We start from the raw sequence: 15,767 nt of genomic DNA on the forward strand, positions 1-15,767 counted from the left end.
TTATAAATAGCCCACTTCCTGGCATCCTTGGTGGGGTGAAGGAGACAGCGTTTAGACAGCATGGACTTTCTTTCATACTTATATTATATAATATATCATATTATATTCTCTGTAACATATTTGCCTTTCATCTTTTCTTCTAACACTAAGTTGGCAATCTCAGAAAAATTAATCTTTATCCTCCATTTCTGTTTTGGTTCCCCTCCCCACAAATTGTCATTAGTGCCTCTGACAAGAAGACTAATCTCAAATTAAGGAAAAGGAAATCTGTGTGTTTTGAAGGAAAGGGAATTTTTAAAGACACAAGTGCACCAGCCTCTGCAGTTTGGGGGCAGACCCGGAAATCCCACAGAGATGCTTCACATCCCCATATCCACTGTCGTTGCTCTCCAATTGAACAGTTTCTGTGCATCACCATAATTCAAAATGTGAAACCAACAAAACAAAAAGTTAAATGTTCCAATCTTATGTCTTGGTTTTGTTTATTATTGTCCAGGTCTGGGGATAGATGGACACTGTCAATCATGTATATTGTTTGTATGAAAAAATGTGATTTAACTTTTAAACAACCAGCATATCCAGCTTGACCTCTGGATATGTTCTTTTTGGCCCACACTGTATATGAAACATTTTAAAATCTGTTGCCAACACTTTAAATCCAGGATATTTTACATAATAATCTGGGCTTTCTGCTTCTCTTTAAAAATTTAGATCATCTGGCAACATGGAGCCAGAATTTCCACGTCAGGCAATCACCTGGGGAGAGCATCACCTTCTTCTTATTCAAGACATCATTCCTCCAGTTTGCCACAAGCCTCCCCACTCCCTGGTGTGTTACACTTGTTTTATTCATTTTCTCTGACCCCTGAAAGCATGAACTTGTGACTTGCATTCTATAGTTACACCCATTTGATGTTCCACCTAATTCACAAATATTTATTGAGCAACTTTTATTTTGCACAAGTGTTCCAAATGATTGCTCTGCTTAAGAGGTTCCGATTCTGTTTAAACAGGCACAACATAATTGCACAGTAAATAAATAATAAGAACCATACGCCTAGAGATGCCAGGAGGCAGTTAAGTACATGGGCAATTTGCAGGTGGGCAGTATAATTAACAATGGTTGGGAGCTTAGAGAAGGGTGAAAACTGAGCTGAAGCAATTTTGCTACGAAAGGGAAGAGGAAGAAAGGCTAGGGTTGGAGAAACTTTCTGAGATAAATTGAAACTTTTTCCATACTGATGGAGTGAAAAAAGCTGAAATGGGAAGCTGCTACCCTGCGTTCTGGTCCAAATTTGTCAGTCATTGGCAGGTCGGGGCTCATCACCTTACATCTCTGGGCAGCAGCTCCCTCATACCTGAGGGCCCTTTAGGTTTTAAAATTGTACCCCTTTGTTTGCATCCAGTTTAAGTTAGTGCAGATTGAGCTTTTCAGAAAGGGGTTTGGAGAAAGATGTATGAAGAAATAAGGCCTGAGGCCTGGATTAGAGAGAGTTAGGTCAGGGAGGCCCCTTCACTCCCTGAAACTGGGCTCTTGCTGCTGGTTCTCTGCACAGCTGCACAAAGACTGGATGCTAGCTGTTCAGTTGGCTTCTTATGTTAACGTGGCTTAAATTTCCAACTAAACCCACCAGACGTCTGAACTAGATTGAGTAATTATTAACTCTCTTAAGAAATTGATTTACTTAACTTTCAGATTTGTGTGTGTGTGTGTTGTTGTAGAATGCCTAGATAATGGTACTGTATGAGCTGTTCCCAAGTTTTGTTTGTTTGTAGTCTTGCAACATTTTCTAGATTTGATTTTCATGGGTATTTGCTAAGGTAAAATTAGTTTTAGTAATCTCACAATTATGAGACACAGTGATTACGTCTTGGCAAATAAATAGTTTCAGATATATGGGAAACATGCAAGTTCTGTCCAGAAAAGGTCCAGCCATTAGTACCTGGGAGCACGGGAGAGTGGACTGAAGTGCGCATGCACGAACGATGACAACTTCCCTGTACTAGCCAGTGGGAGTGGTAGACATTGTTGAGTGAGCATGTGTACTATGTGGCTGTCACATTTAAAACGACTGAATGAGTAGAGCAACAAATCTGCATCAAATTTTGCATTGAGCTTGAACATTCTTCTGTGGAAATTTCAAGGATGATTGAGAGCGAGTCTGAATAAGTTTGTGCATGGGCCCTTTAAGAGGAACTGCCAAAGCCTTAATCCTCACTGGTGTTTGCAGTCAGAAGTTATGGAGACTTTTCCTGGCACTGGAACCCTGGATGGGGGGCCTGGAGTGGGGCAGGGACCTGAGGTACCTCCTGCGGTACCCCTGCTGATTTTGATCTGCCACCTGTGGGTATGGGACCAGCCCGTTCTGCGTCTCTGCCCCTCCTGCCAGTCTTGATGTGGTTTTCTTTAATTCCATAGTTGTAGGACTTCCGTTCAGCTCAATCTCTGATGGTTCTAAATGATGCTTATTCTATAGTTTAGCTGTGATTTTGACATGGTTGTATGAGAAAGCAAACCATATTTACCTATACCACCATCATGACCAGAAGTCAAAGCGGAGAGTCTTTACAGTAAATGTTTTCTTCCAGAAAATTCTTAACTGCTCTATGTGTCAATGCTCAAGCAGTAACATTTACTTATGCACCATTTTCTATTCATACCACAAAATAACGAAGGCACTACTGATGCAAGCAACTTAAAAGGAAACCTTTTCTACTTCTGAGCTGTGGGCGTGGGCACACACTTGGCTTAGTGGTTTCCCTGGCTTCATTAACAGAAGTGGGTTGGTTGCCAACACAGGTTTCCTTAAATGCTTCACTCTCTTCTGGAGTGTAAAGCTGATGGTCTCTGGGTTATAAAAGACAGCATTTTCTTGGGTTTTGCTTTCTCTGCACTAGAGAATTTCAGGGCTAAAGGAATTGAGGAATTAAGTACTGAGAATATGTTCAGTTTTGGCTTTCATATGGAGTGTGATAGTGTATGATGAGTGGATTTCAAAATGGAAATCTTTACTTCGTATCTACTTGACACTCATTGTGAGCCTCAATTTCCAATCCTCACAGAAGAGATCATGAAGAGGTAGTGTCAAGTTTAACTCTCATACATCTTTGGATATATTTGTGGTGTTTAAAATGAAAAACAACTTCACTAAGGGGCTGGGTAGGATGTTTGCCTCTATTTAATATATTTTAGGAATGTCAGAACACAAAGTGTCCCATTGTATTTTAATAAAAATCCTGTCTCCTTTTTAGGTCCATCAATATTTTTAAATGTTTTAGTGGTTTTTCCCACTTTGTTTTCTCTCTCTTCAATCTCTGCCCACTTTTCTTCACATCATCAAACACTTGAGTGGGGATCCTTATCCTGAGACTCCATCTCAGCTACCTTTTCCTCCTTTTTCTCTTGCCACCTCTGCACCCTCCTCAAGTCCTTAGCTTTGAAGATCCGTGTGTATCCCTCTATGTTGCTGGTGAGCACATGGGTCTTGGCAAGGAAGGCCTTAGAGATGTCATTATACTTCTTCCCCAGAGACTGAAATTCCTTACTTATTAAATTTAGCTTCTATCAGATCATGTCATTTCTGCAGGTTTTAAAAAAGACTTTTTGAATTCAAATATAGTTGGTATATGATATTATATTAATTATATTAGTTTTGGGTGTACAATGTAGTGGATCTCAATTGTTTTATACATTACAATGTGATCAACCTACTAATTTTAGTAATTATAGGTCACCATGTAAACTTACCACAATTTTATTGATGATATTTCCCTTCACCTTTTCACCCCACCCCCACCCCGGCCCTCTCCCCTCTGACAATTATCCTTTTGGTCTCTGTATCTATCAGCCTCTTTTAGTTTTGTTTTGCTTGTTCATTTGTTTTGTTTTAGATTTCACATATAAGTGAAACCATACAGTATCTATCTTTGTCTGACTTATTTTACTTAGCATGATACTCTCTAGGTCCATCCATGTTGTTGCCAATGGTAAGATGTCACTCTTTTTTATTGCATAACATTCCATTGAATATTTGTATCACATCTTCTTTACCTGTCTATTGATGGACACCTAGGTTGCTTCCATATTTTGGTTATTGTAACTAATGTTTCCATGAACATAGGGGTGCATCTACCTTTTCAAATTAGTGCTTTTATTTTCTTTGGATAAATACCCATAAGTGAATTGCTGCTGGATTGTAAGTTAGGTCTATTTGTGGTATTTTGAGAAATTTCTATACTATTTACAAAGTGGGTGCACAAAATTGCCATCCCACTAACAGTGAACAAAGGTTTCCTTCTCTCCACAGCCTTGCCAGTACATGAGGTTTGTTGCCTTTTTGATAAGAGCCATTCCAACTGGTGTAAGGTGTTATCTCTTTGTGATTTGATTTGCATTTTTTGGATGATTCGAGAAGTTGAGCATCCTTGCATGTTTCTGTTGGCCATCTGTATGTCTTCTTTGGAGAAATGTTTGTTTGTGTCTTCTGTCCACTTTTTATTGGATTGTATATTGTTGTTATTTTTGAGTTGCATGAGTTCCTTATATTTTTTCAATCTCAACCCCTTATCAAATATGTTATTTGTGAATATATTATCCCACTCAGTAGGTTTTTTTGTTTTATTGATGATGTCTTTCACTGTGTAGAAGCTTTTTAGTTCTAAGAAGTCCTCTTTGTTTATTTTTGCTGTTGTTTTCCTTGCTTGAGGGGATATATACAAAATAATATTATTCGGGCTGATATCAAATAGTTTGCTACCTATGTTTTCTTCTAGAAGTTTTATGGTTTTAGGCCTTACATCAAAGTCTTTAATTGATTTGAATTTATTTTTATATGATATAAGAGAGTGGTCCAGTTTCATTTTTTCCCATGCACCTATTCAGTTTTCCCAGCACCACTTGTTGAAGAGACTATGGTTTCTCCATGGTATATTCTTCTTTCCTTTGTCATAGTTTAGTTGACCATGCAAGTGAGGCTTTATGTCTGGGCTCTCTATTCTATTTCATTGAGCTACATGTCTGTTTTAGCTCAAGTACCATACTCTTTTGAGTATTATAGCTTCCTGGGGTGGACTGAAATTAAAGAGCATGATACCTCCAACTTTGTTCTTTTCTGAAGTTTGACTTGGCTATTCAGGATCTTTTGTGGTTCCATATAAATTTTAGGATTATTCAGTTCTGAGAAGAATGTCATTGGTATTTTGATAGGGATTTCATTGAATCTGTAGGTTACTTTGGGTAGTATTGTCATTATAATGATATTAATCCTTCTAATCCATTAGCCCTATACATCCTTCTATTGATTTGTATCCTTTTCAATATCTTCCTTTACTGTCTTATAGTTTTCTGAGTATGGTTCTTTCACTTCCTTGGTCATAATTTATTCCTAGGTATTTTATTATTTTTGATATAGTTATAAATGGAGTTGTTTTCTTAATTTCTCCTTGAGTGTTTGTTATTAGAGTATAGTAATGTGAACAGATTTCTGTATATTAATCCTGCTACTTTACTGAACTCTTTAATTAATTCTATTAATTTTGGTATATCCTTTACAAATACATTATCATGTTATTTGCAAATAATGACAGTTTCACCTCTTCCTTTTTGGTTGAGATGCCCTTTGCTTCTGGAGCTTTTTAAGGACAAGGAGCTCACGGTCTCACAGAACCAGACACTCTGAGTGGTCTCAAACTGGACAGCTGTTCAACTGTGTAATGATGGCAAAAGAGATAAGAGATAAAAAGTTGTTCTCAATGACCTTGTCTTAAAAACAGGTGAATAATGAAAACTAATAATTTACTAACCTGCTTATTCTCTCGGGGCCACAGAACAGCAGTTCAAGCCAACTTCCCCACAAGCCTCGCTCTTCTGTGCCCTTGTCAGTAACTCTACTTTGTTCTCTTGTTTGGAACGTCCTCCTCCATTTTCTTCTGGCAAATTGTCATTTGGCCTTGGACACCCAGCTCAGATATCACCAATGCTGTAAACAAGTTGCAAACTCCTCTGAGTACAAATTGTTACTTCTTTCCCTGTGTATGTTCCCACGGTATTTTTTGTACTATTGCATTGCATCTACCTTATAGCCTGTCAGCTTCTTAAGGATGGAGCCTGTCTTCTTTAATTTCTATTTGTCTCTGTACCAGTTTGGGTGTTTGTTACACAATAAACACTCAAGTGTTTGCTAAAAAATAGATATGGACCCCTTTCTTTGTGATGCGATATCTGACCTATGACTTCACAACAGATGGAGTTATCTAACCTATAACTGTAATCCATATAGTGATGTGGTGTGTAGATATTTTGATTTAGACTTAATGTCAGACATTAAACATATTACATCGTTTGCTATAGTTGTGAATCTACAACTAAATGTCTAAATGATTGTGAGGCATGTGTTGTTTCATTTTCCTGTATCTGTTAAATTGAGAAGCCTCTCTTGGGGTAGATTTAAAACCTCCGTTGTCAGCGACCTCCAGACCCCAGTGCAATAGCCTGCTTTCCATCCTGAGCCTCTGGGATGAGTAAACCACCCTCAGTCCTAATGCCTCGGGCCAAGGAGTGGCTGAAACTTCTGGTTGTACACGTCCTAATTGCTACAAAGCCACTGGCTTTTGTACTGACACCAGTTTTCTTAGGCACTGTTGTCACAGGCAACCTGGTCCTGCTGGCCAGCCCAGCAGATCTGCTGGCAACTAAGCCTGAGAAAGGATTCATTTCATGACCTACTTCCCTTCTCCACCCTGATTTTGAACCTTTTACTCTTAAGTTCTCAAAGCCTGCGTGATGGGAGAGGCCCAGTGCTCGATAATGGCTTGGTTGGTGATTTTGTTCTGAGCTCTGAGTAATCACACTCGGAGTGACGGGGCAGTCCGTTGGGCTCCGATGCTCACTTTGGCGTTTCGAGTTTTATGACTCTGCGCAAGGGATTTAGCTTCAAACAAGCATAAAATGAGCATAATATCTGCTCTTCCTGTTTCACAGGTTCTTTTGAGATTCAAACAAGGAAAAATTCAAACGGTCATAAACTATAGAGCATTGTACAAAAAGAGTAATTATTATACCTAAAATTTATTGTGTATGTCCCTGCTGCATTAAGTTATTATAATCATATTCTGCAGGCACACAAAGGGGTCTTAATTTATTATAATCGTCTGAATCTGGTCCTTCGGACATCTGTAGGTATGTATAAAAGTCATTTGCTTATGTCTTTTGCATTTACATGCCATTTCTCAAAGGTCACATCTAGTTTGCTGCTTCCTGCACTTTACATGAAGCAGAAGATTAACCCACGTTCTGGAGTATCCTGTGTAACATTTTTGTGAAGTCAGGCCGAGGGCGTGAGTGGGCAAGCTCTGAATATAGCAGAAGGAAGCTTGGGAGATTATGTGTAGAAATTTAATTCCTTTGTGCTGCCTTTAATTAGCAGCCATTTGGAAGACACAAATAAAAACAAATGCTGCGACAAGCTTTGACAAGCCTCAGGGGAGGCTTTTAGCAGCTTCCGTGGCATCGTGAAGGACATTTGTTTGTGACTAGCTATGTATGAGACACTGGAAAAAAAATTGATCCCCAAGGTTCAGATCTTATCTCACAGAGCTCCCAATCTNTACATGAAGCAGAAGATTAACCCACGTTCTGGAGTATCCTGTGTAACATTTTTGTGAAGTCAGGCCGAGGGCGTGAGTGGGCAAGCTCTGAATATAGCAGAAGGAAGCTTGGGAGATTATGTGTAGAAATTTAATTCCTTTGTGCTGCCTTTAATTAGCAGCCATTTGGAAGACACAAATAAAAACAAATGCTGTGACAAGCTTTGACAAGCCTCAGGGGAGGCTTTTAGCAGCTTCCGTGGCATCATGAAGGACATTTGTTTGTGACTAGCTATGTATGAGACACTGGAAAAAAAACTGATCCCCAAGGTTCAGATCTTATCTCACAGAGCTCCCAATCTAGTCATTGCTATTATCAGTAACAGAGATGTGAGTAAAAAAGAACGCAAGTTAATTTTTCTAAAGTCTCACTTCCACTGCCACATGCATGTGTATGGAAGGCAAAGGAGAGAGAGATGGAATGGGACCAAGAAAGGGGTGAGAGAGAAAAGGACCAGAGAAAGCTTACAAGAGAAATGTGCTGATTCGAACAGGCTGTAGGAAAAGGGGAGTTGGGAGCACCTGCATGGCCCCCAGTGGCCGCTCTGCTACAGCTGTGGACCCTGGGCGAGTGTGTATTTTATGGAAGCCTCGGTGTCCCCGTGTGTACACAGAGAAGGCTAAGTGTCCGTGCCAGATGTAAATCTTCCAGTTTTATGATATAGGCTTGAAAACAAATGGACACATGAGGGGCAGTAGAGAATAATGGTGAAGGGTTCAGGAACCAGAATGCTTCTGTTCAAATCCAGCCCACCACTTTCTGCCTGTGTGGCCTTGGGCAATTCACTGGCCCCCTATTAGTTGGGGTTAGCTCCATACTGAGAATCACGAGTGGCAGATTGCAATGTCAGTATGTTTGGGCTATTACACTCTTGGGCATATCTTGATGGAACACAGGAAGCTTTTGGAGCTAAGCAAGTACTTTGGCAATACAGGAATTCTTTGTCTTCTGTGTGATAATAAAAAACAAGCAAACAGGTTTAGGAACTGCAAAGAGAAATGCTTGTGGGTTTGTTTGGGTTTTTTTTTTGTGCTCTCCCAGATTGAATTTTGTCCTTAGAGTGAGAGAACCAACTGAGGGCTTTAGGGTGAAGGGGTAAGGGTGTTGGACCGCTCTGTGAGCTCCTTCCTCTCCCTGTCCTGGCTTACCTTGTTAACTGAGTGGTGGTGCGCTCCCTTCAGGCTTGCTGTGTGGCTTGTGATGAAGTCCATGGACACAGGACTGACTAAACAGATCTGAAATTCTACAGGAGAGCAATCTCATCCGAGGACCCTACTGTGACATAAATGTATTTGTGCTTCGTAGGTTGGCTTAATTATTCCCCCCAGTGCTTTGCTATATGGAGTAGAGTGCATTTGTGTTTCACACAACTCTTTTGGTCCGTGCCCACTCTCAGAGTGTGGGGAAGAAAGTTTATTTAACAAAGGTGGTGCTGAGTAAAAGAAAGAAGGGAAGAAGGGCAGGTACAGGAAGTTCATCCAACAAGATGGGGGCCTTCCAGAGTTCCGAGCAAGGCTCCTGCCAATTCAGGGCCTCCAGCAAGGAAAAACAGCAATAGCTCATGTGGATTGACTTCTCACGTGCTCTTTCTTCCTTCCTATGTCTAGGAAGCAGGGCCCAGAGAGTTAGGAAGCATGACCGGGTCATGCAGCTGATGAATGGTAGAGCCAGGACTCGGCCTTGGCCTCTGCCCAAGAGCTAGGCTCTTCCCTCTCCATCATGTTTCCTTTACCTTTTCTTACCTTGTTCTAAGAATTTCAAGGCAGGATAATGGAAATGGGGTTCTTCATAATCTTTTCTTCTGGGAGATGGGCTTCTGCTGCCCTGATGTCCTGGTGTATGTCTCAATGTAGGGCCACGCAGCTGGTGACTCGGCATGGCCCCAGGCTAATGTGAGATTTACTTTGAGAGTCAGCGCAGCTAAGCTAAGGTATCGAGACTTTATTATAGGACAGTTTGAAATGTTACAAATGCCTAGTACAAACAAATAAAAAGAGCATTATGAGCTCTGATATTCTAAGTTCTATACCAGCTATCTTTTTAAAAGCACTACAAAGTAGTTACTATGATCACCCCAATTTTACAGATGAAGAAACAGAGTCAGAGGGCGGTTTTATGACCTGCCTGGAATCACCCAACTAGGAAGTGTCAGAGCTAAGATTGAACCTTGGCCAACTGACTTCGTAGTCCACACCCTAAAATAGTGTGCAGCCTTCTGGATGATAGGGAAGCGAGGAGGGGAGTGGAGGCCATGGAGTGCTCTCTGTGCGGCATAGGGAGAAGGGAAAATCTGATTTGTAGCTATTGCTAATTTCCAGATGGCCAATTTCAAGCTACTGACCTCATATCAACTGACTTGTAAATTTTAGCAGTAGATTTTTGTGACCTGGTAAGACCTAGTTCCAGCACACCACTGAAGGCCATTGCCGAAGAAAATGGCAGGTTGAGGCTAAAATAAAGTCATGCAAGTCAAACTTGAGCACATTTGACTCTAGAGACCTGGAAAGCACAAGAGTTGGGGTGGAGAAAAATGGGGTTGGAACATAGAGTGGGATCAGCCTGGAATGTCAGGTTCGGTTTCTGTTTGTTTTTATTTTGGGTGTTTTTTTTCCCTGTAGGAAACTTGAAGTCAATGGAAGTATTTAAGCATCCAGGTAATGTGATCAGCTTTTTAGGGTAAGAACTCTGATAAGCTGTATACATCAGGTTAGCGAGAAAGAGAGTCTAGAATATAAGTTAGTAGGCAAATACAGGAAATTGCAATCAAGGCAGCAGTATGAGGAAGGGGTGGAGGCTGCAGGTAGAACCAGATTTAGAACTGTTGGCAAGTGGAATTGACATAAACTGATGACTGATTGGACATCATTTGAGGGGAAGGAGCTGAAGAAAATACAGGTGTCCGTAGCTATGTCACTTTGCTTTTATGAAAGGCCTCCATTAGTACCAGTTTTCACTAAACAAAAAATTCTGAGAGGATTTTGTTTGTGTGAAAAACAAAAAGAGCATTCAGCATTTGTTTTGCAGCGAGCCCTTAGGGAGGCAGCACACACCCCAAACATCGAGAGTGACACCCCTAAGTCTTCTCCAGGAACTACATGCAGCATCTCAGCATCCAGCCGCCAGAGCCTTTGAACTGTGTCTGTGAGCATCTGGGCTTTATCTCCACTTATGTTGTACATTCATTGGCAAGATGTGTTCTAGGGTCTCAGAAAAGCCTAAGGGAGCTTGTAAAAGTGTTATACTTAGCATAACACTGGATGTAATTAATTGCACTTGTTATGTTTGGTAGGTTATTTGGGCGGTCTGGAAATACTACAAAAAATGTTTCCATATAAATTAATGGTACTGCTTCTTCACTTCAGGCCATTTCGACTTACAAAAGCTTTCATAAGAATGCTGTGCTTTCAGGTAGCAGGAGAAACCTGTATCAGTGTTTGCTTCCAGCTTGAAAATGAAAATTGTGGTCAGACCATTAATAAAGAATTTATTGGAATGAGTTGCTGACTTGGGAGTGGATAAGGGATGGTAGAACATGTTCGTTTCAAAGAGCTTTTAGATTAGATCCCGAGATGTCTGGAAATATGCCCCTGTGGCTTAAGAACAACTGATCAGGGACTGGGGATAGAAATTTGGAAGTCATCAGCATATGGCAGAAGTCATAGCCATTCGCTTTGATAGGCTTCTAGTTAGTAAGCACTTCCTATTTGCTAGGCATTGTGCCCTAGCAGTACTTTGGCTTACTCAGGGAAAGCAGCGGTTCTATGCTTGAATAAAATAAAAAATGGTCCCTGGTGAGTGTGGCTCAGTTGCTTGGAGTGCCGTCCTGTAACTGAAATGTTGTGGGTTTGATTCCCAGTCATGCACATTCCTGGGTTGCGGGCTCAATCCCCGGTCCAGGCACGTATCCCCAGTCTGAATGTGTAGGGTCCCCATATGGGAGACAACCAATCAATGCTTCTCTTTTGCATGCTCAACTTTCATCTCTTTAAAAAAAAGAAGTTCTCTTTTCTTTTCCCTTCAGCCTGTTGTCCTAATGCTTTTCTTATCTCTACAAACAGTGGAAACCCTACTCTGCACTCACTGTTTCTATTTCTTGACTCCCACTCATTTTGCAAGCCATTTTACACATGAGGAAATTAAGGCGTAAGAGCATTAACTAAAACATACAACCAGTAAGTAGTAGAAATGATATTCAAACCCAGGCTTTTCCACGTTGATAGAGGAAGGTTGGGACGGTGCCATAATTCCTGAGTAGCACTTAGCTTGGACTACCGCTTTCAGCTCTTGATCTGAGCAACCAGGAGCTTAGAATGGGAGGCCTGGGGAAATCCTGACAGAGCTGCTAAATCTCTGAAGGGAGCCATAGTCAAAGGGCAGAGCAGGGCTTCTCTGGCTCATAGTAGAGGCAGTGATGACGAGGATACTGAAATAATTAGATTATGCCCCCATGACGCATCTAAAACTTCTTTTGGCTGCTAATCATGACATCCTACTTATGCTGATGGTCGCTTTTCAGTCCTAAGCTTCCTTAAATTGTCAAATTGTTAGCTTTCTAAAAAAACTCTTTCAAATTTGCCTTCCATACTATGATTCACTCATAGTCTTACTTTTGCCACTCTCTAGAATTCTCTTTCTCGATACTTCTTTTCTGCCTGTCAAAGAGTGTTTTCTCCAAGGTCTGTTTCCTTGACACTATGCTTTGTCTCTTTGCTACCTCTTCCGTGTTTCACTGTTATCTGAGTTAGCAGTGACCTCTGAGCTCTTCCTCCAGGCTGGGCCTCCTCAAATCTCTGACCCTGTATTTGTGATCTGCCTTTGGACCTTCTACCTAGATGTTCCATTGGCTTTGCGTGGAATGATTCTAAATTGAAATTTATCTTACCTTCCCTGAATCTTCCACCTATGTTCTCTGTTTCTCACACCCCAGGTGAAAACCCTGGGTCTCTTTGAATCCTCACTCTGTGTCCCCTTACCTGCCTACCTGATCCCAGTCCCTCCACTCTTTGAACAGTTGCCAAGGCCCATCAACTTAAAAGAAAAAAAAAACTTAATCTGAATCAACGCTTTATAATCTAATGAATTCCTTTATATGTGAGAGTCTCAGAGAAAGTATAGGAAGCTATGAAAGCTTCAGAAGAGATGGCAATTTGGGGAAAGGGAGGAAATCAAACAAGACTTAAATTTTTACCAACTAAAGTTCTTGATCCATCTTTTACTCACCTTTGTCGCAGAGTCTTTACATACCATAGTTTACTAGTTAATTCTTATTGAAGATAGTTATGTGACTTTTGGTAATTTCTTGCCACAAACACTGAGGTTTTCCTGTTTCAGAAGATTCCTGCATTAGTGCGTCTCAGGTGATCTGTGCAGTGGCCTCAAGTGCAAGTCATATAATTTGCGTGCCAATAAAGACATTTAAATCTGCATTTAGAAGTGCACTCCAGCTTTACGGTGTTTTAAAACCATGGCCATAAATTTTCAAGCAAATAAATGGCCCATGAAAATATGTCTTTCTATAATAAGTGGGATAAAGCGGGATTTAGAGAGTAGAATTAAAAAAAGAAAACGTTTGACAGGATGAAATGACCGTCACTGCAAAAGGTGGAAAACTGCCGACTAAGAATATAAACCTTTCAATACAGGATATGAAGCAGGTAGTGGATTACAATAGATGCTTTAAGTATTTAACGTGGCTTCCTCATGTTGAAAGCTGACCTCATGCTAAGTAATTTATGTGTATAGGTATCAGTGTACTGTGGCTTTTCCCTAGGCTCCCTGTCCCCTTTGAGATACGCATACAAATGAACTTTTTAGGCGTCATTATTTTATATCTGTTTAACCTGAAACAATTTTAGAACTTTGTAATCATCATGGTCCTAATAACAAATGCATATAGTGTCTTAGCTTCTGTAGAAACAATGGACTGTCTGTCCCTGAGCTGACATTTTGAGTTGCAATGATAATAGTAACCAACTCATACCACGCTGAGTATGTGTCAGCCACTGTTCTGGCGATTCTGTACTGGCTAATGGTTTTGTAATGCAATGCTTTCCAACTCTTTTCAAAGCATGGCATATGTGTACAGTACTAATAATTACATGGGACACTGGGATAAATTGCTCAGGAGCTTGGCTGCCCAGGGCCTGAGGGCTTGTGTGTAGCAGGACATCTGCACTGTCTTCGAGGCACACCCTTGTGTCCAGTGCGCGCAGTGCTGGGAAGCTGCATCAGGGTGTATCGCAGACTTTATATAGTTCTGATTTCTTATGAGGGCATTAAATATTCACTAATCACCAGTGTCCTGTTCCATACTGTGCAGAAGGACGCTTTTACTCCCATGATGCCCTTTCCTGAGCTTTGAGAGCCATGCATGTGTGCCAGTACAGTGTCCAGTCACTCGGACACTTCCAAGCCTCTGTAGTTTGACCAGTCACTGGCCTCCAGACTGCTTCCAGATCTCTGTCTCTGAAACATGGCCATTAAATCTTTCAGGGAGGTCGGCTTTATAAGTGTACTCGACAGAGAGAGCTTGTATAAGCGGTAAAGAGAGGGGAATATACCCCACAAGGGTTTTGCGGAGTGGATGACTTGGGTCTCCTCTCTATGCTCCTCTCCAGCCAAATTACTGTGCGAACCTAGTACAGAGCTTGAGCTTGATGCCCTCAGGCTCGAAGGGCGTCTGTCTGTTCTCCACACATTTCTGAAAAGCTCCTGGTTGTGCCCGAGTTGGCCTGCTTCTGAATGCCAAGGCCACAGCTGACTCTGCTTCTTCCCCCTCACACACTTACTCCTTTCTCCCACTCTCAAAACAACCAGACACACCTAAGTATATAAGCTTAAAAACACTTTAAAAATGCTTAAGGCAAATATGAAGCTTTCTTTTCTTTTAATTGCACTTTAAGTAGTCTTCCTGCACTCCTACTATGCTTTTGGAACTGTGATGTACTGATCTAGGAAAAGAAACCAAAATGGACCGAATCCCGAAATTCATAAGTTCTAGGTTTCAGTCCCAGAATGGTCATGGATCCAGCTACACAGGCAAGTTTTAGTTCATTTCTAAGCCTTCATGATAAGATGGGCCTGATGATACCTGCTCCGTTTCCCTCTCAGAGTTGATCTTGAAAATCAAAGGGCATCTAATGCCTGAAAATATTCTGTGGGCTCTAAAACGACAGGTAAATACACTTTGTTATTGTGTTAAAAGTGGCTATGGAGCCCTCGAGTACAGTAGCAGTTGCTTGTAAGGATTTAAATTCTGAGAGCTGGTGAGTGTGGCTCTAGGGATGACCCAATTGACCTGTGCTCTCCCCCTTCATTCCCTCCCTCACCCTGCAGAGTAACCTGATCCACTACCTGGGCCTGAGCCATCATCTGGTCACACTGAATTTTATCATCTTTTCTTTCGGCAAGAAAAGCGCATGGTCATCCACTCAGGTGAAGGTGACAGACACTGACTTTGACGGCGTGGAAGTCAGAGTGTTTGAAGGCTCTCCAAAGCCAGAAGAGCCGCTGAAGCGCAGTGTCGTTTATATCCACGGGGGAGGCTGGGCCTTGGCAAGCGCAAGTATGTCCTGGTCACCTTCAGGTTGTTGGGGGTTGTGATTGGCCCTGGGAGAGAGGTGCATGTCACTGAGTTTGACTTTCTTATTGGGTACAGAGAGGGGGAACATTTCACTCAGTTCCTCTGGACAGTCCCAGTTGCCCTGATTGTCCCAGCAAAAGTGTTAGTGGTGTGTCCTTTTCATGCTTGGAAGTGTCCTGATATGAATAATTAATTATATGTTTATAGCCTACATAAGGGCTTTTGCCTATTTGTTTGTTAATTAAGGTAGCCTGTTTTGAAAATGTTATTTGTGACCTAAACCACAGACTAACTTATTATGAATTGCTAATAATAGCTCTCTGCACCAAAACAAGGTGGGGCGTCACTGGGCTAGAAGGTGAGAGAATTCTCTATAACTCTTTTGCCAACTTCTGTTTTGAAGACATCTTTCAATAAAGTAAAACAAGTATTTCTAAAGATTCATGCTAACTCATCAACATTTCATCTGCTAATGAAACCAAAGATGACAAAATAAAAGTGTGCCACCATTAAAAGGAAGTGGTCTTACAGATTTCAAGA

The 15,767-nt window shown here is 41.2% G+C and overlaps 1 protein-coding gene across 2 annotated transcripts in view; it reads left to right on the top strand.

Moving 5' to 3' along the window:
- Positions 1–15,767, top strand: part of NCEH1 (neutral cholesterol ester hydrolase 1) — a 48,857-nt gene that overhangs the window by 14,988 nt on the left and 18,102 nt on the right. Inside the window, exons 2-3 of one of the 2 annotated variants that reach the window (XM_037046511.1) lie at positions 712–829; positions 14,981–15,209. In XM_037046511.1, coding sequence (XP_036902406.1) covers positions 725–829; positions 14,981–15,209 — 334 coding nt within the window. In that variant the 5' untranslated portion in view covers positions 712–724. The remainder of the gene's footprint in view (positions 1–711; positions 830–14,980; positions 15,210–15,767) is intronic. The other variant, XM_037046510.1, reaches the window with a different exon arrangement.

Source organism: Sturnira hondurensis, unplaced genomic scaffold (genome assembly GCF_014824575.4).
Source record: "Sturnira hondurensis isolate 20B ecotype Veracruz unplaced genomic scaffold, ASM1482457v3 Scaffold0005279, whole genome shotgun sequence".
Classification (NCBI taxonomy): Eukaryota; Metazoa; Chordata; class Mammalia; order Chiroptera; family Phyllostomidae; genus Sturnira; species Sturnira hondurensis.